Raw genomic sequence first — 19870 nt, forward strand, 5'->3', positions numbered from 1 at the left:
AACAGGATCCATTCAAAATGTTCTGAGACATTGAGACATGTACAAAGATATTTACAATTTGATGAAATCAATGAGAAACTGTGTTTCTGCTCTGTTTGATTCTGTTGTGAGCAATTGCTAAGTAGTTTGAAGGGTTGTTCATGTTGTTTTGACATATCCTGTTTAATGGAGGCCATCTTCAACTAGCAATGTGTTCAGCTAAAAATGGATGCTACCAGAAAGTTACCATCACCAAGGAAACTCCGTACTGTAAAGTCCCTTCGCTGCTGGTCACATATGATGCCCACTGCCTCCGTCCTGCTGCGTCACCGTCTCTTCGCCGTCCATGGCACTCATGATAATGGTCCTTGCTGTCATTAGGACCTGACAATGACCATCTTATAAAGTCTTCTGTCTGCCATCCGACCTGTCTGGTCCAGATGGTGGAGACTCTGGATGAAATAAGTCTAGTGAACAACAAATCAGTTCCAATGTTTTCACTCATCATGTTTTGTTTGCTGTTGTTTTTTTTTTTTACCCAACATGTTGTGTTACAGTTAAGGGTCTGGAATTAAAAAACTGCAAACAGATCAACAACAGGAATATATATTAATTGCATTTTCCAAACACATATTGAAGAGTAAGGCCTGCAGAGCTTTGAGCTGTCAGGATCCTGTCAAGTGGAACCAGCTCCCAGTTTCAGTTTGGGAGGAAGACACAGCCTCGACAACTCTCTGCCTCCAAACCAAAATCCAAGTCTCCTCCTCTGAGTCTGGCTCTACAGAAAGTCTTCTCAGTAAGCAACAAGAGCAGATGAGCCAAGGTTGAGTGGTCCACTTCTTTTCGATTTTCATGTGCCAAAATTGCATTCAGAATAGTGAGATTCAGGCTCATTGCCGCCATCTAGGGTCTAAAATGTTGAGTAGTGGAGTCTCCAACACAAAATTCAGTGCTTTTATAATCTATCCATAAAAAGCTGCAATGTTTCATTTATGTCTACGTTTGCTTAAGAAATTTTGGAGAGGAGCTGGGGAAAAAAAAATCACAGAACTCGAGGGCAGTGCTGATAGTTTATTACAAATGAAGTTCAGACAATATAATCTCACTGCAAAGAGTGGATTCTGAATCGTTTCTGAATTACTGCAGCATGTCTTACTTTCTATATGCAGAAAAGGCACTTCTATTATTTATACAGATGTTTGGTTTTTTTTAAGACAGGTATGCTCCTTTTAGAAACATGCTCATGCATAAATATTTTTGAAACTGTGCTTACAGGTCTCAGTAAAGAAAAAAAATAAATCTGATAGATAGCTGCAACTCATCCAGAATGCTGCAGCCAGAGTCCTCACCTGTGCTTCAATCTCTGCTCTGGCTGCTTTGTCCAACTTCAAAATCTTACCTCTTGTCAATAAAGCTTTTAAATGTCTGTTTTTAATCTCCTAGATTTAATGCACTTTACCTTGTAAAGCACTGTACATTGCCTTGTCTGAATACTGCTATATCAAGAAATTTGCCTTGCCTTGCCATTTGCCAGGTCTAAACAAAAAATCTGTGGATTTTGTTTCAAACATTTTGAGACACTTTATGAAGTGCATTAGGTTTCGAATGGAATACTTGAAGTCACCATTCAGTCATGATACTTCACTAAACCCACACAAACTTTACTTTATTGGACGTGTTTAGGGTCATCCACTCACGCTGACTGATATTCCAGCAGTAGCTCACATCTACATACTTCAGATTCTTGCTCCTGTCTAGCAGCTTTTTCAGAGTCGGCATTGTCACATCTGTTCGCAGCAGATTAATGTGTTGCAACCGTGCTAGTGGCAAGGGAGGTGAGCCCGCTGGATCTGAAACCTGAAGCCAGCTCCTGTGAAAAGCAAACAGCACTCTGAGTAAAACGCTGTCCAAAGGGCAGGGCAGGGAGACCAGCGAGACCTTCTGCAGGAGGGGAGAACCATTCAAGAGACACCTGAGCACCCTCTTCAGGGACATCCAGGACATGAGGGGTTTGGGTTGGTTGTGCTCATAGGAGAAACTTTTGGGAAACACAAAGAAGAAGAAGGAAAATTACTTCCATATATTGTCACTCTAAAACTTTGACAAATTTGTCTACAGTGCACGTCAAGAGTGGTCTTACTTGATTGACAGGGAGCTGAGGTGAGGCAGTTTTGGAAGATTTCCGTCATCATGGATTCTCTCTCGATCGTGCGTTCCTCGTGCTATGGTTGGAGGCTCTACAGAAATGGCCAGCTCTCTGAGTCTGTGGCACATGGTGATGACCTCCAGGAGAGGAGTGTCAGTGCTGGTTTTCACGCCCTCGAGGGTGAGGGAAACCAAAGAAGGGCCAGAAACTTTCAAAGCAGGAAAGAGGTCCGTCAGAGTGCCAGGGAATTGCACCGAGAGACTCCGCAGCTGGCCTGAGTAGCTCTGCAGGCCTGCAGCTAGCACAGAACTCTGTTTTTGTCCTCCAAAGCTTTCATCATCGTCAGTGACACTGACAGATAGGGAGGAGATGCTCGGACATACACGCGCGAAACTGTCCAGAGAGTCGCAAGTCAAACCTCTGACATCTCTCAGCTGCAGGATCAGGTCTGACTGAGATGAGAGTTTCTCCTCTGTTTGATCTTCAGATGAAACTAGCTCTTTGTCTCTACTTACATTTTCCTCACTCTCACTGCCAGACTCCTCCCAGAATCCCCTTCCCTCCTCTTCTTCATCCTCCACTTCTTTCCTATCTCTTGTTCTCATCTGCTTCCAGCCATTCACCTGTTGTTTACTTCTGTCCCTCCATAAATCCTCCAGCCTGGGAACTCCTTCTCTGCTAGTGAACTCTTCTACCTGCCAGAACTGTTTCTGCTCAATGAGGCTGCAGGCCTGTGTGAGGCCCTCCAAGGCCAATCGTTCCAGAGAAGGCAGGGAAAGAAGAAGGTAGGCCGCCGCTGCCACGGAGTCTCCCTCCTTCTCCTCAAACCCAATATCCAAAGCCAGAAGACTGCGTAGAGGTAAGGGAGACAAGGCCGAGGAAGAGGAGGGGGAAGAAATGGAAGACTGAGATGGCGAGGCGCAGTGTGACGATGAGCCATTGGGACTGGGAGAGGACGGGCAGCAAGGCCCGCCTCCGAGAGGAAGGAGTGCGGATGGGGTAAGCAGATGGCAGCGGGATACATCGAGATGTCGCAACAAATGACAACAGAGGGTGATCGTCTTGATTACAAATCTGTCACAAGGAATGCCAGCCAGACAGAGCCAGTGCAGATTGGATAGACTGTGGAGGGTTTCACAAAGGACCTTCACGGATAGCTGCTGGGCTCCAGACAGGTCCAGATTCAGCAGACCCTGAAAAAACAGAGGCGAATTTCAAGGTCTTTCTTAAGTAGCAATAACTATGTATTGTAAGTTTGCTACATGTTAAAAACAAGAAATATTCCTTTAAATGATTTCCGCTGATAACTGAATCACAATGCTTACACTTAAAATTAGTGATAACATTTGGATACAATTAGAAACATGCAAAAATAACTTTTTTTCAAAAGCCCTAACATATGCTGAAGTGCGATCAGTAGAAGAAGAGAAATGTCAGGTTCTTTCTAACCTGGCAACGTGCAGAAATGTGACCACAGAGAGCCGGGGTGACTAAACCAGGACAACTTTCCAGAGACAGACTTCGGAGCTGCGGGACCAGCAGGAGGTGGAGTGCCGCCCGGGACAACTCCTTTCTGGAGCACAGCAGCAACATCAGCTCCTCCACAAGGTCACCAGCTGCAAATATAATGAATAAGTGGGAACGTTCTTTCCACTAATAAGTGGAGCAAAATAAATTTAAAGGAAGGTGTGGAAATAGGATAACAGGTATTGTAGCATTGTAAATCACTCTCATTGAATGAAATGTTTGAAAACAGTTCAAAGTTCAAGTTCACATGATCAGTGGATATACGGTCAGAAAAACAGGAACAAAAGGTACTTCATACACTTGCGATAACACCTGTATGTTGCTTCATGAAGCATAAAAAGCAAAATTATGTCAACTTTCTGCTGCGGTGGGTGAAACAAAGCCCTCAGACTCACGTAGCAAGTTGAAAGGCCCCATGATGTGTCTGAATGAATACTGATCCAGATATTTGTCAGCGTAGTCTTTGACCCACACTTCCTTCATGTTGTCGGCGACGCTCAGCATACACAGCCGAGTCAACGAAAGGACCGAGCCATCTTCATCCGGCCTTCGGCTGGTCTTCATCCACTCCACATTCCTCTTTCTCTTGCGCCTGCGACCAGCTTTTGCGAGGCAACATTCATCCAGGACTCGAAACAGAGGCATTGCTGGACCTCAGCTGGGTCCACAGATCTGCAGTGGAAGCTGGGTCTACATGGGGAGGAACAGAAGCACATCCAACAAGGAGAAATATGAATAGTGCTCTACAATTGGCCTATTCACCAAATGATCAGGACATTTTAAGACAGGAAGTATTTGTCACAACCTACAGCCAAACTCAACAGGACAAAAACAGTGATGATGTTTTTTTTTTTTTTAATATTATGTAACTTATAGAGTTTTTAATATGGGCTCGTATATTTTCTGCCAAAAATCACTAAGAAAAACCTAATTCTCCTTTGACAGATCAATATGAAAACGGTGACATAACATCAGGTCTTCATCAAACTTTAAGACAAACAGGAAGTGCAGCTTCCTTTCTCTTTTACACAAATTAAAAAACTATCATTAGCTATATCCTGATCAACTGGAACCCCGAAATGTATTGAACACCCACCTTTGAGATCTAATGAAGACAGTTTCGTTCAGAATTTGTGCTGTGAGCGACCCTCGCTCCGTCTGCCCTGATCCACCAGGACTTCCTCGTTTCAGAACCTGTTTCTTTTATTCCCTGAGCTTGGTCTGTCAGGGATACTTCACCCCGTCTGTTAATAAACCATTTTCGTCAGATCACATAAAAGTATCTTGTATCCCGAAGAATGGAAAAATAATTACATTTCGCAATGTTTTACCCTCGATGGAAAAGCAGAGGCTCGGTTTGAAGTGGGCGTGTCTTCCTGGAAGACTATGCACAGGGGAAAAATAGTCCCTGATGGGGACAATTGAACTCATGATTTCAAGAGCTGAGAAATGCAATTTTGCTCGAAACAAAAATAAACAAACAAACAAACAAGAAAGTTGAGTTAATCTTAATCATTTAGAGGACACCCTGATGAACAAATGTCATAAAGTTACATTTTATTTAAAAATCATAAGTACCCCATGTATAACACATGGAGGTGTGTGTATTCACTATTTCACAGCGGCAGCATAAAATGCTTTTTTCTGCCTGCGAATCCCAACAAGCCAACAAACTCTTTAAATGTGAAATTCATAGTAATGACAAGGATAATAATAAAGCCCAAAATCAACCAAAATTTGAGGGTCTGGCTGATATTAGCAGTGCAATTCATCAGCATGACTTTCACTCCAGATGTGTGAAAGTTACTCTGCTTTATGTGGATGCAATTATTTGACCCTTATTAAAAGACAGGCTAAAATCCTTTCAAACAGAAGACTCTTTAATTGTAGAATATTTTTTTAAAGAACATTGTTTTTTTCCAGGGTTTTTTTTTTCCATGGGTTTGGCTCATTTCCTGATACAGAAATTACATTCTCAAAACAGATTAGAGGGAATTCAGTCCAAGATGAGGAACTTCTGTGTATTATATGGGAGAAGACTAGGGATGGGAGTGGCCACACCATTCTTAGAAACAGCAGCATACATGGTAATGTTGCCCTCACGCTGGCCTGGGACATCCACTTTGGTGCAAGCCAAAGCCAGCTTCATCTACGAACATGAGAATGTGAGGAGTGTTGTTTCCTTCCAATGCCATTGTTCTCTACAAAAGAGTAAAAGAAAAAAAAAAAATCATCAAATCAGAAGAGTCATACGCTACTCGAGTAACAGAATATTATATGGGAATGTTAAGTTCTCCTCTTCAAGTTCAAATATACCAATACTACAGTGGCTGCACACCTGGGTTGCATGCTTCCTAAGGCCTATGCAGGGGTACTTGCAGGGGTATTTCAGAGAAAGGGAAGGGGGAAATAATCAATGACTTGACTTACTATATAAAACCACAGTCGAGATCGTCCTGGAAGGCTTTGACCCCTTTCCTTATCACATTATGTATTCTTCAAAATAAGAATTATAATTATTATCGTATCATGAACGGCAGTTTTTAGGCAAAATGTTGAAGCTGGAGAAGGCCAATACTTTGGTTTATAAATCAGTTAAAGTGGGTATTGAAGTCCAAAGAATTTTGGAACCACTGCTTAATTTCAAAACCGTTACAATGGTAGACAACCAGTAACTGACTGACATGTGCATACAGGTACTGCAGCTCTTTCACTTAGCCAAATGGTGCCCTGTAAATGTGTGTCATGGTCATCAGTTTTTTTTTCAATACCTGGTCAATGGTAGAGATGTTAACAGTGATGATATTCTGGAAAACATCATTGTCTTGAAGGATTGCGGTATGGATCTGTCTCAGTGTGTCGGCATTATTTGCAATCACCGTGTTACAGATTGCTTATTCTTGCTGTTCAGTCAGAAGTTTTTTTTTCTGCCACCCATGCCAGGATGTCATCCAGTTCTAGACATAGAATTCAAAGGACTGTACTAGAATCGGTAATGTAATGCCTTCTGTAGAGCAAGTTACCAATGTAATTTTAACATTAATAGTAACTTCACCACAATATAATGGAGCACTGCACGACACACACACACACACACACACACACACACACACACACACACACACAATTTATACACAGTGTCCTGTCCTATGATTCCATCATTGACCAAATACACACCTGTTTTCTCTGCAAAAGGTTTGGATGATGGACGAGACTGTCGAATGGAGCGCAGACTGCACTCTGCTGGCTCTGACATTGGAAAGCTACGAGTGTGGCCAGAATTTCATCCGGGACAGCACAGTAAAGTTCCTTCACTGCTGGTCACATATGATGCCCACTGCCTCCGTCCTGCTGCGTCACCGTCTCTTCGCCGTCCATGGCACTCATGATAATGGTCCTTGCTGTCATTAGGACCTGACCTGACCTGACCGTCTTATAAAGTCTTCTGTCTGCCATCCGACCTGTCTGGTCCAGATGGTGGAGACTCTGGATGAAATAAGTCTAGTGAACAACAAATCAGTTCCAATGTTTTCACTCATGTTTTGTTTGTTGTTGTTGTTGTTTTTAACTAACATGTTTTGTTAAGGTTAAGGGCCAGGAATTTAAAACTGCAAACAGATCAACAACAGAAATATATTTTCCAAGCACATATTGAAGAGTATCGCCAGTAGAATTTGATCCCATTTTTTGATGTCATGTAAAAGGTTCAGTGAATAAGCAAAATGTGATTGACATTCAAAGGTGTAACAAGGTAACCTTGCATAGCAGATGGGCTTGCCTAATTCAGTTCCTAAATCCTGCAGATTCCGTGGCGGACATATGAAACTGTCCATCTGGCGTGTCAGGTTAGTAACAAGGCATATTCACCTCTGAGTCCACTTCAATTTCCCTTCATTTATCATTAATTAAAATAAAAAAAAAATAGAAAAGTCACATAAATACAAAGTCTATCTAATCTGATTATTCCTCTAATCAGACCACAGAGATCACAGATATTTTCAAAGGAAGGTTAAAAACCCTAACCCTAACCCTTTTTAATCAGGCTTTTAACAGACCTTTTAAAAATATATTTATTATTAATTAAATTAATGATGTACAGTACTTATGCTGTAAAGCAGCTTTTGTTGTAATTTTAAATCTGAAAAGTGCTATACAAATTGGCTGATTGACTGAATCAAACATTTAAATAGTTAAGTCATTTAAATTAATCTTAATATCAAGAAATTCTTTATCAAAGACGTTCACTGAAATCAGGAAGAATTCTGGGGTGAATCATACAGTTTTTTATTAGTATCAACAAATTATCACATTTCCTTTTATGCACACAGAAAAGGTTCAAACACAATGAAGAATTACATTTTTGCACAATAACGAGACAGTTTAATTAAAACTGAAAAAACTACACTCTACTAAAATGATAAAAAAAATAACAACCCTAAAACCCTTCGTTCCTATGCATGTGCTACTGAAACACTTCAATTTCTGCAATTTCTGCATTCAGAGGGAGTGTACAGTAAAAACGTCTGTCTCAAACTTTGGATCCTAAAGATTTCCCCTATTGCAGGTGAACAGAGAACTACATGAACACCTACTTACCAATATACAATAAAAAGTCTGTTTTTTCAATGCATTACATGGACTGTAGTCCACCGCATGAGTATTTTTATTCATTTATAAAAAGTAAATGATGAGTAAAAAAACAGAGTTGTTAATCAGTAAGTGTGTAAAAAGTAAGTTCCTTTGGAAGATTTTATTTTAAAGTACAATGTTGACAGTGCTTGCAAGTTGATTATTCAGTTAAAAAAAAAAAAAAGGATTTCTTTTAAAGCAGTTGTATGTACAATTCAATTCATGCCACTTATGTGCAATAGGTGGCAGTAGTGAGTCCCTGTAGTTCCTAGTTTATTCAGCTCTCAGAGTTTTGGCAGTTTACTTTTTACTCTGTAATAATTAAAATCTAAATATAACAAATATAACAAATATCCAAATATAACATTGATGACTGGAGGGCCCCAGACCACATGTGGTCCCCATTATCATGATTTCAAACAAATAATGTGTTATTGTGTTCACAGGTCACCTGAGGAAGAAAGTCCTTTTTTTTAATCACATTTTAATGTGATATCTATTTTAAATACAAATTGAAAAAAAAAACCCAGTTTGAGATGAAAAATTAAAGAATATTTTCAGAAAACTTATAGTTTTCATTCTCATATCAATGTGGTGGAATTGTTCAGTTATAACTGGTGTAGGAGCCATTTATCATTTCTATGACTTGACCTCTAGGTGGAGCAGGGTGGGTCGAAGTTACCTCACTGGCATTATCCATTCTAATCCCTGGGTTAAAATGTTGATGTTATATCAGATATTGTACTATTTTTGTGCCATAATCCACTTCAGTTCACCCCCGTAAAAATTAAAAGATTGTATAAAGGATGTTATATCTTTCAGATATGCACTGGAGCATCAAAGCAATTTCACTTTCAATCTGTAAAAGGCACCACCTTCCTTCCAGCAACAAACACCTCCACGATGTTACGATCATCACCTGTAGAATAACAAGCACCATTGTGAGAAAAGTTAGAGTGAACCACTGAAGCAGTGGTGTCAAACCCTGATCCTGAAGGTTCCCTGCCTGGGAAGGTTTTAGGCGAATCCTGGCTTCAATAAACCAGACTCTGTTGACTAAGCCATCATTAGTTTTAGAACACCACATGCAGCACATGCAGTTCTGCCCAGATGATGTCTAATAACACGCTGACAAACTGGAAAAGTTAATCAGACACCTACAATCATTCTTTTTGTTCTGATCCCCGCCAGGGGCTTTACACTTAAAGTTTTACGTGAAATAGGACACGTCTGAACTAGAACTTTGTTCTCATGTGATATGCGGAAAACAATTGTGTGGTTGAAATTAAAATTGGATTTCCAGGAGCTCATGCAGTACAAAATGTCTGTCCAAAACTAACCATGTTTCTGTTCTTGCCACGACAAGTAAAAGAACACCTTTGTCTGTTCTTGCAGAATAAATATTCACCTTAACCCTAACCCAGGAATCGAGGCAGCATAACAATCCATCATCTCAGAGGACCAAAAAAAGCAAGAGATCAATGACACTTACCCAAATTTAGGAACTTTTCCAAAAGAATCTGAAAATGAAGTGATGACAAATGAGAGTTAAAACACAAAAAAACCTTTTGTTGCATCAAAATATTTGTGTATCAACACTATGTCCCATACAAACCTTTGGTTCCTCGGGCTGGATCAGGTCTATGGGTCCTTCGGGAACAGCCACATTCACCCTCAGGGCATCAAAGTGTTTGCCCACCTGGAAATTCCCCGTTTGTTCATCCAGAGACAAGGCTGCAACCAACAGAACACAGAAAACAACACACTTAAGTCTTTGAATCAAAACTATCTCAGGGTTTTCTCCTCCAGAATGAGTATAACGCAGTCACATTAACGATCTTCCAAGAAGAGAAACGACTGCTGGTGGAAGTGAACCAAAAAAGAGCCATAATGTTTTCATTCTGACGACAGAATGATTGGAAATATAGTGGTGAAATTTTCATTTATTTAGCAGAGAGTGGCTGCTTGAGTTATAACATGTATTTAGATGTCTTACAAATGTGATGATCCAGGAAATACTGAAAAAGTCAATTGTGCTTTGTACCTTGGCTGCCTCCCAGTGTGGCCAGTCTGAACACCTCCTCAAAGGTGAGCGTCTCATAGTTTGGGTTCTGTATGCTCAAGATTTTGGACGTATCCAGAGTTCTCCTCACAGCATCGATCATTGAGGCGGAGTAGCCTCCTGCAACATCTGATGACAGTAAACACCGGAGAGGTAAAACGCAAAGAAAAAGATGCAGAGAATGCAGTTTGAGCAAACAGCTGTTCGGCTCTCACCTGTTCCCAGCCCCACTTTCACTTTGTGTTTCAGGACGTTACGCACGTCCAACAGTCCGCTGCACAACCTGATGACACAGTGAAATAACATCCTGACTGACTGCTCCCTAATCAGGGATCAAAGTCAAAGTATTTATCTTATCTTGTCTCATCTCCTTCAATCTAATATCATATTTGACAATAAAGCATCTGATAATGCATATTTTTGCACTCAAACCTTTGCTGATATACCCACTATATATGTCTTGTGTCACTAAGCTATAGTATCGTACACATTTGACATATTATGAATCTGAGACTTACGATAAGTTGGAATTAGGACAGTGAGCCAAAGACGTCCCAGTCTCTCTGAACACAGCCAGCTCCTTGTCACTGAGATGGCAGCCATGAGCCATCACGGTCTGCAAATAATCCCCATCATCAACAATTACTTACAGCTGTCAAGGATTTTTTTTTTTTTTTTACCTGTTTTCAGTGTTTTTGGTTCACAAATAACTGTGAGCCCACCTTGTTGGTGAGAAGGTTGCATTTGTGGTAAACATCGGTGTAGGACGTTGAATCAGGAAACAGCTTCTTTACAAGCTCCACTTCGTCGACATTTTCACTGATGTGACTCTGGAAACCAAAACAACTGCATGTTTCTTTTTCGATCATGAGGAGAGAGGAGTTCCTGAGCTAACTCACATCAAATATTACTCTGCGGCTCTTGCATGTTTGTCATGAATCTCACGGGACAAACATTAAAATATCGCTATGGAAACAGTCTCCTGGGGTCGCAGCCCTGTTTGGTGGCCACACTGAACTCACCTGAATGTGCACGCTATTATTCCGAGCGATCGCTGCCAGCTGTTTGAGTAAGGGCTCGGTGCAGGTCACGGCAAAGCGGGGGGTCACCACTGGCCTCACAAGAGGGTACTGCCCCACCACGCCCAAAAACAAGGAAAACACACACACACACACGCCTGTGAGAAACAAAGCTGCACCATCAAACACTTTTCTTCATACATCTGTAAACTGTTGAGTTCGTTGCGCTGTAGACTCCTATAGACTCCTACCTCTTTCTTTAAAAGTTCCTTAATAAACCTAAAGACAACAAAAAAAAAAAGACCATTGGTAACTATTTGGAAGCAGCAAATAAATAGCACATGTTCAACAAATGAAAAACACTCCCTTTGCCAGCAACATCTGTAACTAATATTTAATTTTCTTCTGTACAAGAATTGATTGGTAGATAATATCAGATTGTATCCATGCATCCAGCTTTTGTTCCTGCTTTATGCTTACCGGCCTGTTTCCTCTTCAGAGTCCTTACTGGTTTCTCTGTAGTTTTTGACACAGTCGTTCACGTCCATACACACTTTGCCCACTAAGGCACGCTGTCCAAAGTCATCTGAGGAAGAATGAAAGCTGACTGAGTGATAAGAGAATGACTCAATGGTCTTCCACTAAGATTATGTTCCAGTTTGAATGAATAACAGGAAGGAGTTGTAATAAAATATTTAATATTTAATAAAAAATGTAAAATTAGAACTCAAAATTAAAAAAAAAAAAACTTTTTAGAGGAGAAAAGGTTAAGTTATTATTAATACCTACAGAGCAGGTACTCTCTGTTCAGCTTTGCTCCAAATCGGCAAAATCATGTTAATATTCTAAAGGTGGGGGTTGGATTTGGCCCTTTTTCACAGCAGCAGCTCAGGTCTTGTAGGTCCTCCAGTTGCCACAGTTGACAATAGATCTCATGTTGGAGCTGTTTTAGGAGAGCAATTATTTGTGAAATCGAGTGTATTCTAGGTAGAACAGTTCTGGGATATGTTGAAAACAAACACCTCAGATTAAGAATTGATTTGAGACAAAAAATCTGCAGGAGCTGCATGATATTTTATTGGCACAGAGGGCAGCTGCCATGAACATTGTGAGCTCAGTTGAGGCAAACAAAAATCACTGATAAAGTATTGTGACAAAACCATTTTTCTGTTTCCATGAACTGACATGACTGTAACAGAACGTCAGGCTTTTGGTGAAAATCAATCCATTTGTAGAAGCAAGAACCTCCTTGTGTGTCCCAAACAAGCAGAGTTGAGGAGTGGGTCTGAATATTTTTCCTAATTTATCTCAAGAGAGATTCAGCTGTTGTGACTGTAGCATGAAATGTACCGCCTGAGTTGAGAAAAAAAAAACTTTTCGCAGTTTATTATCGCTATTGTGAGTTTGAGCACACACAAGCACATGCTGGCATCAATACAACTGCACACACCCTCAGCCTCTGATTGGAGGAAAAGTATGGGAGAGTTCGCTCTATGTTTTATTTACCGGCGTTCTCACTTTTGCTAGTTATCTTCACCTGTTGGTTTAGGGGAAGAAAAACATTTTTTTATTGGTTTCCCACGAAGTTCCACCCATCATCAGTCTGATCTGACTGATGTTTGGATTTGTGACAACAAACAGACAAACAAACAAACGCCAGCAACAGTTCAGTTGAGTTGGATTGTTGCTTCATCCTGCTGGCTCACTGTCATGGGTACCTCCATGTACTGGAATCTGCCCCTGGGGCAAAGAAAGTGTTCTGTGCAAAATTCTGTTTGGACTCACAATGTTCTGTCGGCCAAAGTTACTCATCAATGACAGCTGGGTTATTTGAGCACATGGCTGTGGGTGATGCGCAAATTCTAGTTTTGCAGACTATTTTTCTAACCTGAAATTATTTGAGATTCTAAATATCATTTGGCTTTTAGTGGTGATAGTTTCAGTAACTAGACATTGCGTGTGTGTGAGAAAGTAACTAAGAAAATGCTTTGTTTCAATCAAATTTCCTGCAGACTTTACAACCCCAAATGTTCTGCAGTGGAATATTTGTTGATTACGTGTTGAGATAGACACTTCAGTAACTATTTTCACACCCTATTAGTGCAGGCATGTCGATGTGGGAAACAGTCTTGCCCCTGCACGTGTGCCTGCGTCACACAGTTGCCTCGAAAACAAGATGCGGTTGCTCAGAACGGGCCAAAGTTAAGAGCGCAATGACCCTGAACACACACAAATGACTGTACAAACCTGCCAGAGTCACGGCTCAAACAAATTCACTCACACGCGTGTCATGTGTTTAGTGTTGCACAATATGACGCCATCATGATAAGCACAAGACATGAAGGTTAAAGATCAGTCTGCTTTGGCAGCATTAAGAAGAATGAGGGGACAGGGAAGCAATGAGTCTAAATAAGTAATCTTTTATGGGACGTTTGTGTGTGTTGTCAGTCAAAGTGCCGCCACAGTTCATATAATTATGTAATTTCATCCCATTGACCTGTTCTCCTGGATGATTACCAAATACACAGATGTCTAGACATTCATTCAGTGAGAGCGCAGTGTCTAGCCTCAAAATGTACTGCCGTGGTGGAATTAAGACCATGACGACACACTTTACCTTCTAACTGGACAGTTCAAATGTACACTACATTGAAAATAAATAAATTACTTGAAAAATGAAGACTTGGGAAAAGTGTGTATTTGCGTGGAGAATATATTACTTGCAAGTTGGCCCAACAGGAGAGAGGCATCTGTGTGTATCGTTGCGAAGTAACAGGCAGTGGTTGTTCCATTTCTTAGAGTCCTTTTCTGTGAATAGAGGTATTGTGTTACAGGATTAAGATCGTCTAAATAGTTTTCTCTCCTCTCATTGTTGAATTGTTCACACCCATTTCAGGACAGTGGCTGCTTCACCATACAGCAACCTCTTTTTAATCAAGTTCCATTAACTTATAGGCTACGTCAAAAAGTCATGGAACTCACCACAACTTGAGTGTAAACTTTGCGTGCAAACTCCAGGTTGTCAAACTGTGCCTCCACTGGAAAGGTGTAGGTATTGAGCCACTGCAGGAGCGGCAGGTCCAGGGCCGTGCCAGCATAGCTGTACTGGGATGCATGGATGTGGGTGTCCACCATTCCCGGCATGAAGAACTCACTGCAGTGCATCAAGCCATGAAAATGAGTGACCTGACGCTATGACCAGTGAATGATGAAGTACTTACTGTGCAATGACGCGTCTTCATTTTATATTAATATTCGAAGACAAAACAGTGTTAATCTCTCACTTAATAATTCGATTCCATGCAAAGCTCTTTACTGATAAAAAGTACAACATGTACAGGCATTTTAGTAGTAGTCGACATACTGTTGTGCCAGCTGAATGACTTCAGAAAGGTTGAATCCAAACTTCTGAGACAGTTGTTTGATGTCTTTTCCTTCCCCAATGAAGGCAATCTGGTGACAGAGAAGAAATCAGAAAGAGTTACAGAGTTTCATTCACCATGAAGCAAGGTGTAAACACATCTCATGTATAAAGTACAGCGACACTTCGTGATCCCTATATTGCACTCTTGATTACAGAAAAAAAGCAAACTGGAGTTCAGTGTACTTTACCTCTATATACAGCTGCTGTCATGATGCTGCTGATGGTGATTAGTTATTGCCACACCTTTCCTCAAAATTTACCACTCAGACTTCTTTATACATGCTCTGTTTTTTCACTAGATTTTACAGAGTCTACCCTGTTGGTCAACAGCAGGCCATGCTGGATCAAACAGTTGAATATTATGTTATTACGTCACCCTCGCTGTCTCTCATGCACAGTCACACAAAATTAATACCTAGTCTGACAAAGCAAGAAACTTGATTTGTACAGCACATTTACTGAATTTCTTGGTGGTTTATATTAGCAAGCAAGAAGAGTAAAAAAAAAAGAAAAAAGAAAAAAAAAACTGAAGTCAGAATAACTAGCATTATCAAAAGCACAAAAGTATTCATGAAAAAACAAGAAGACTAAATCGGAAGGAAGGGTGATGCCATTCAACAGATAAAAGCAGAGTTCAACGTCAAATAAATAATTGCTTTATGGGAGGCAGCAGCAATTAAATGGAACACCAGCTTTGCTGTAAAGGACTCAAAGTCTCGCAGTTTTTCTGATAACAGTTTTACCAGGTAACTATTTGTTGAAAAAAAAAAAAAAAACGACAGAAAGCAATGCAGGCTCTAGATTCACATGTCATGAGAAGTTCATATCAGACCAGGAGAGCTGAAAATACAGCTTTCTTGGGGCCCCAAAACTTCCATACTTTATTAATATTTCAATTAACTCTCTGAGATAACTTACCTTGCCACCTTCATCCACCCCCAGGAGCGCATCTTCCAGGATTTGGAGCGGTGTCTCCCATGTCGAGTGGACAAAAGTCCCCCTGTAAACGCTCTTCATCGACATGTCTCCTTCTGACCTGTCAGTCTCCGCGCGCAGCACTGAGACACCTGCTGTGCACGAGCGCACCGGACGGAGCTGAACGCCACCCACCGGGATTCACAGCTCCACGTGAGCAAAGACACGTGGGGATGTGGGGAAGAAAAAACAAAAAACAAAACAAAACAATAAGGCGACACCTTTTATAATCGACTGAGTCAGTGACAAAACGTGTCATGTTTTGCGTTTGGTTCAGAAATAATGGCTTTAAATTAGGCTCACTTACCGAAAATGTACATTTGTTGTAATTGAAATGTTTTTACTAAAGAAAAAAAACTGCAGTTAGGTTACAGATGGAACAGGGAGATAATGATTAATGGAGATAGATAGAGAAATAGACATTTTGTACACATGTGTATACATGCATGTGGGTCTATAGAGGAAGCTGTATTTAGTAACCTGGAAGGAGGACATTCTGTGTCATGTTGGAATGTAAGACTGACAGAGGCAGGTGCGACTCCAAACAAACATACAGTATAAACACTATGAGATACAAGCCAAGTATTAATCACTGCAGTTATTTACAGTAATTTGAAGAAATATTTGTTTGGTAGAGTATTGGGGTCCCCATCGGAGGAACTTCGATTATATGAGGCATTGCAACATCTGTTATCATAAAATCCTCATGAAAAGAGTAAAAATGACATAAATCACATGTCATGATATATAGCATAATGGATTGTTCAAAAAAATCATCAGCTAAGTGACCTTATGCACCAAATTGGACTAATATAAGTTTAACTTGTTCATGAGACCCAGGGTCAATACATTGTGTCATTGAAAATTAATACAAAAATCCTGCACAAACCCCATCTATTTCAATATAGTACACAAAGTTTAATGCCTCTATTAATTGTCTTCAAGTAATGATTGTTAAATTTGGGGAAAATGGTGAGAAATCACCAAATGTGGCCAATCGCCCATTTACACTTCAGTGATTTCACCTCTCTTCCTGTGATGAAATACATAACAGCTTCTCACATATGAAACTGAGCATCTTAAATAGACGATTGGCTGCAGAATAAGAATAAGCACGATTGTGTGTACGATTGTTGGTCACCTCTTCAGCGCAGGTACTCCCTGCATCTTTGGCTGCTCAAGCAGAAAGAACTGGAGACAAGACGTCATTTTTTGAGTGTGTTTCCTCCATCCCCACAGGAAACCACCACCCACGCTCCACTCCAGGGTTACCATCAGGTAATCATTTTTAACTTTTAGTCACAAGCAGAGCGCAACCATATGATGCACATGAGATGCAAAAGGGGATCCTATGAGCTCAATGGCCAAGTCACATGAAATTTTTCCTAAAGGGGAATTACAAACTGAAGTGTTACCACATTCTTTTAACTCCACATGATTTATGACAGCGAGCATCAGCTTGCATGCAAGTCTATATAGTGACCTCAGGTCAGTGAAAGGATGCATGAATAATGTGTCATACTTATTGAAAAAAATGAGAACTTTCTCCAAAGGAGCTTAGATCACAGGATCATGATGGCCAGTCGTGCACATCTGCTGAGGCTGACAAGGTGCTGGAGGTGAACCATCGATGTGGTAATTGAGGGCAGGGTAGCCCGATCGCCAGTTCATCACCAGCTCATGAGAGAGAGTTACGTTTCTTTTCACAGGTTCAAGGGTCAAAGTGAAGGAGGCTGATTCAGACCAGATCCACCTGTTACTCTACAGACTCAGAGCTTTGTGTTAAAATTAGAAAGAAGAAAAAAAAATCTTCATTTTATAATAGAAGCTTTCAAATGTTTAACAGGAGTTGCTTGGACTTTTGGAAATAAGAAGCTGTACTTTACATCTGATGTTTTCCAGAGACAGCTTAGCACGCATTAATTAATTAACCACATGAAATTTGTAACCCACTCATGAACTTAACTACAAAAACAAGGGTATTTTTCATTTATAACATATAAAATGAGTTGCTTAATAAGCTCTGCTGTTCATCACATGAAGGTATTATTCTCACAATTGTGGCACCATTTAATATATAAAATGTATATAAATGTATTCATTTATTGTGATAGCAAAAAAATTATCCTTTATACCAAAGTTTCTTTATTGTGCGTGTGTTTATATGCATGTTAAACATATGTATTTTTTGCCACCATTTCATTGTCATTTGACCATTTCCTTAAAAATTAAACTATGACATCAGTTTGACCTTTGGTTTACTGTCCGACACCAGAATCACTGGAACTAAAAGTAGTAAGATGCACTTTGCAGTAGTATTTATATAATTTATAGATCACATTCATGTTGAATTAAGGTTATTTTAGAATTATCTGCGCTTTTGATGCGGTAACGTTGGACTGCTTGTTCAAACGTCCTTTTCTATCTTGACACAACTGGCCTTTTTTTTAATTCATGCTGTAATAAGCAAAAATCAGAAATAATTGTCCATGTTGGGCTTCTGCATGGCGTTTCCATGGATATTTAAGATTAATTGAACTCTAAATTAGGTGTTAATGTGTGTTTGTGCTGTGACAGTTTGCTTATTTATTTATTTCAGTTTAGCTCTTATTTTTTCCAGTGGAGGAGACATTTTGACATTTTATTTGATGTCTTGTGAGACAGGTTAGTCTGACAATAGATGAACTGCTCCCTTCAAAAGCAGCTGATCTGACCTGTTTCACCCTTCACCCTGCCGAAAGACAAGAAAAAAATCAGTGCAGTCATTCAGAGGCACTTCACATCATGCTGTAACGTTTTAAACAATTTCAAAAGAATTCCCTTCTTTGTCTTCCTCAAATAGTAGGATGAGCAGTCCTTTTCTGCTCCTCGGCAATGACAGTACAATTACCTTCTGGGTGAAGAAATTGCTGTTAAAAAAACAAAACAACAACAACACCAACAACAAAAACTGTTGCATCCAACATTCACTGTCACCTCTCCAACAACAATCTGTATGAACGATAAGCAGATTCTTCTGGATGCCATGGAATATAATAGAAATGATCCTGTCACAAAAAGTTTTTTTTTACTATTATGAATTACACTGACTTGAATGTTTTGAGTATTCAGATTAACCTGCATAACTGTTGTTTCATGAGCCGACCTGTCAAAATTTAAAGAAATTCAGGTCAGCTCAGATCAATGAATAAATGAGGCTCATAAGCTTTGTAATTGACATTTGTAAAAATAGGCAAGGAGGAAAACATACAAATCACTGGTTTATGTTTGTACACAAAGCATTTTATGCTCATTTCAAGGAAGAGAAACAAGGAAGGAGCCGCACGAGGTACATCAGCATGAATATTTCACATTCTGTGACTTTAACACCACAAAATTTTCAAAGAAAATATTCCTGATTCCTGTGTTATATGCCCTAATAGAATCATATGCAGAAATGTTTCATGTAGAGCATTAAAATATTGAAAATGTGGCCTTAAATTGGGAATTTTGCACATTTCACAGTATTTGTGTCTTTGTTTTTAATGCTGCTGAGCTAGACCAACTTATTTTTGAGAATATGGGGAAAGAAAACATAACAGGAATGTGTTACTTGTTCAGTCCCCCTTTCTCATGAAATACGTTTAAGAAGCCTTGTCACATCTGGTGAGGCAACTTGGAAGAACTTAAATCTGTTAATCCAGATCGATCTTGCATGAGGATTACGACGACTGTGATAAACAGCAGAGAGTTTGAGATACTTACACTTTTATTCACATTCCCATACTAATTTTGTCCGCTGGGCAAGGCACCCGACCTCCACTGAGAGCAGCATGGGCTTTAGTGTTTTGTCCAAGGAGGCCTCTTCAGCATATGGACAGGGTGAGAAGGGGATCGTACCAACAACCTCTGGTTGAAAGATGACTATATGCAAGTGGAAACTGAATCTGTTCAAATCCAGAGAAACACTCTGGGCAGATTAAATCCTCATCCTCACTGACTCGCAGCAGTCAGGTACTTGATTCAAGCTAAATATTTCTGCCTACAGATTCCAGGAAAATGCTCTATTTTTTAAACCCAAATTCTGATGGTTGTTGAACTCAGGTAGAACTGTACTCTGCATCGGCATG

At 40.1% G+C, this 19870-nt stretch overlaps 2 protein-coding genes across 2 annotated transcripts; both read right to left on the reverse strand.

Annotated features, from left to right (window-relative positions):
• Positions 1 to 1037: 1037 nt before the first annotated feature.
• Positions 1038 to 5000, reverse strand: LOC115398651 (uncharacterized). Its single transcript, XM_030105531.1, has 5 exons — positions 4749 to 5000; positions 4048 to 4342; positions 3575 to 3741; positions 2120 to 3318; positions 1038 to 2017 (listed from the first exon to the last, which is right to left on the reverse strand). The coding sequence occupies exons 2-5, from the start codon at positions 4295 to 4297 to the stop codon at positions 1624 to 1626; spliced, it is 2010 nt and encodes a 669-aa protein (XP_029961391.1). The 5' UTR covers positions 4298 to 4342; positions 4749 to 5000; the 3' UTR covers positions 1038 to 1623.
• A 3812-nt stretch (positions 5001 to 8812) lies between these two features.
• Positions 8813 to 15803, reverse strand: gda (guanine deaminase). Its single transcript, XM_030105002.1, has 14 exons — positions 15705 to 15803; positions 14727 to 14815; positions 14345 to 14516; positions 14083 to 14170; positions 11843 to 11948; positions 11614 to 11641; positions 11366 to 11473; positions 11066 to 11173; positions 10862 to 10959; positions 10559 to 10626; positions 10326 to 10472; positions 9897 to 10015; positions 9774 to 9801; positions 8813 to 9200 (listed from the first exon to the last, which is right to left on the reverse strand). Exons 1-14 carry the CDS (start codon positions 15801 to 15803, stop codon positions 9136 to 9138), a joined length of 1323 nt encoding a protein of 440 aa, XP_029960862.1. The 3' UTR covers positions 8813 to 9135.
• Positions 15804 to 19870: the final 4067 nt, after the last annotated feature.

Source organism: Salarias fasciatus, chromosome 12 (assembly GCF_902148845.1).
Source record: "Salarias fasciatus chromosome 12, fSalaFa1.1, whole genome shotgun sequence".
Lineage (NCBI taxonomy): Eukaryota > Metazoa > Chordata > Actinopteri > Blenniiformes > Blenniidae > Salarias > Salarias fasciatus.

Bases quoted from the DNA above. Each gene is read 5' to 3' on its own strand.
- LOC115398651 (XM_030105531.1), bottom strand. From the start codon at position 4,297: ATGCCTCTGTTTCGAGTCCTGGATGAATGTTGCCTCGCAAAAGCTGGT. The intron at 3,319-3,574 runs GTTAGAAAGAAC...CTGTTTTTTCAG, and splicing joins ACATTTCTGCACGTTGCCAG to GGTCTGCTGAATCTGGACCT. The intron at 2,018-2,119 runs GTAAGACCACTC...GTTTCCCAAAAG, and splicing joins CTCAGCTCCCTGTCAATCAA to TTTCTCCTATGAGCACAACC.
- gda (XM_030105002.1), bottom strand. From the start codon at position 15,803: ATGAAGAGCGTTTACAGGGGGACTTTTGTCCACTCGACATGGGAGACA. The intron at 11,174-11,365 runs GTGAGTTCAGTG...TTTGGTTTCCAG, and splicing joins ATAATAGCGTGCACATTCAG to AGTCACATCAGTGAAAATGT. The intron at 9,201-9,773 runs GTAAGTGTCATT...GTTATTCTACAG, and splicing joins GGAAAAGTTCCTAAATTTGG to GTGATGATCGTAACATCGTG.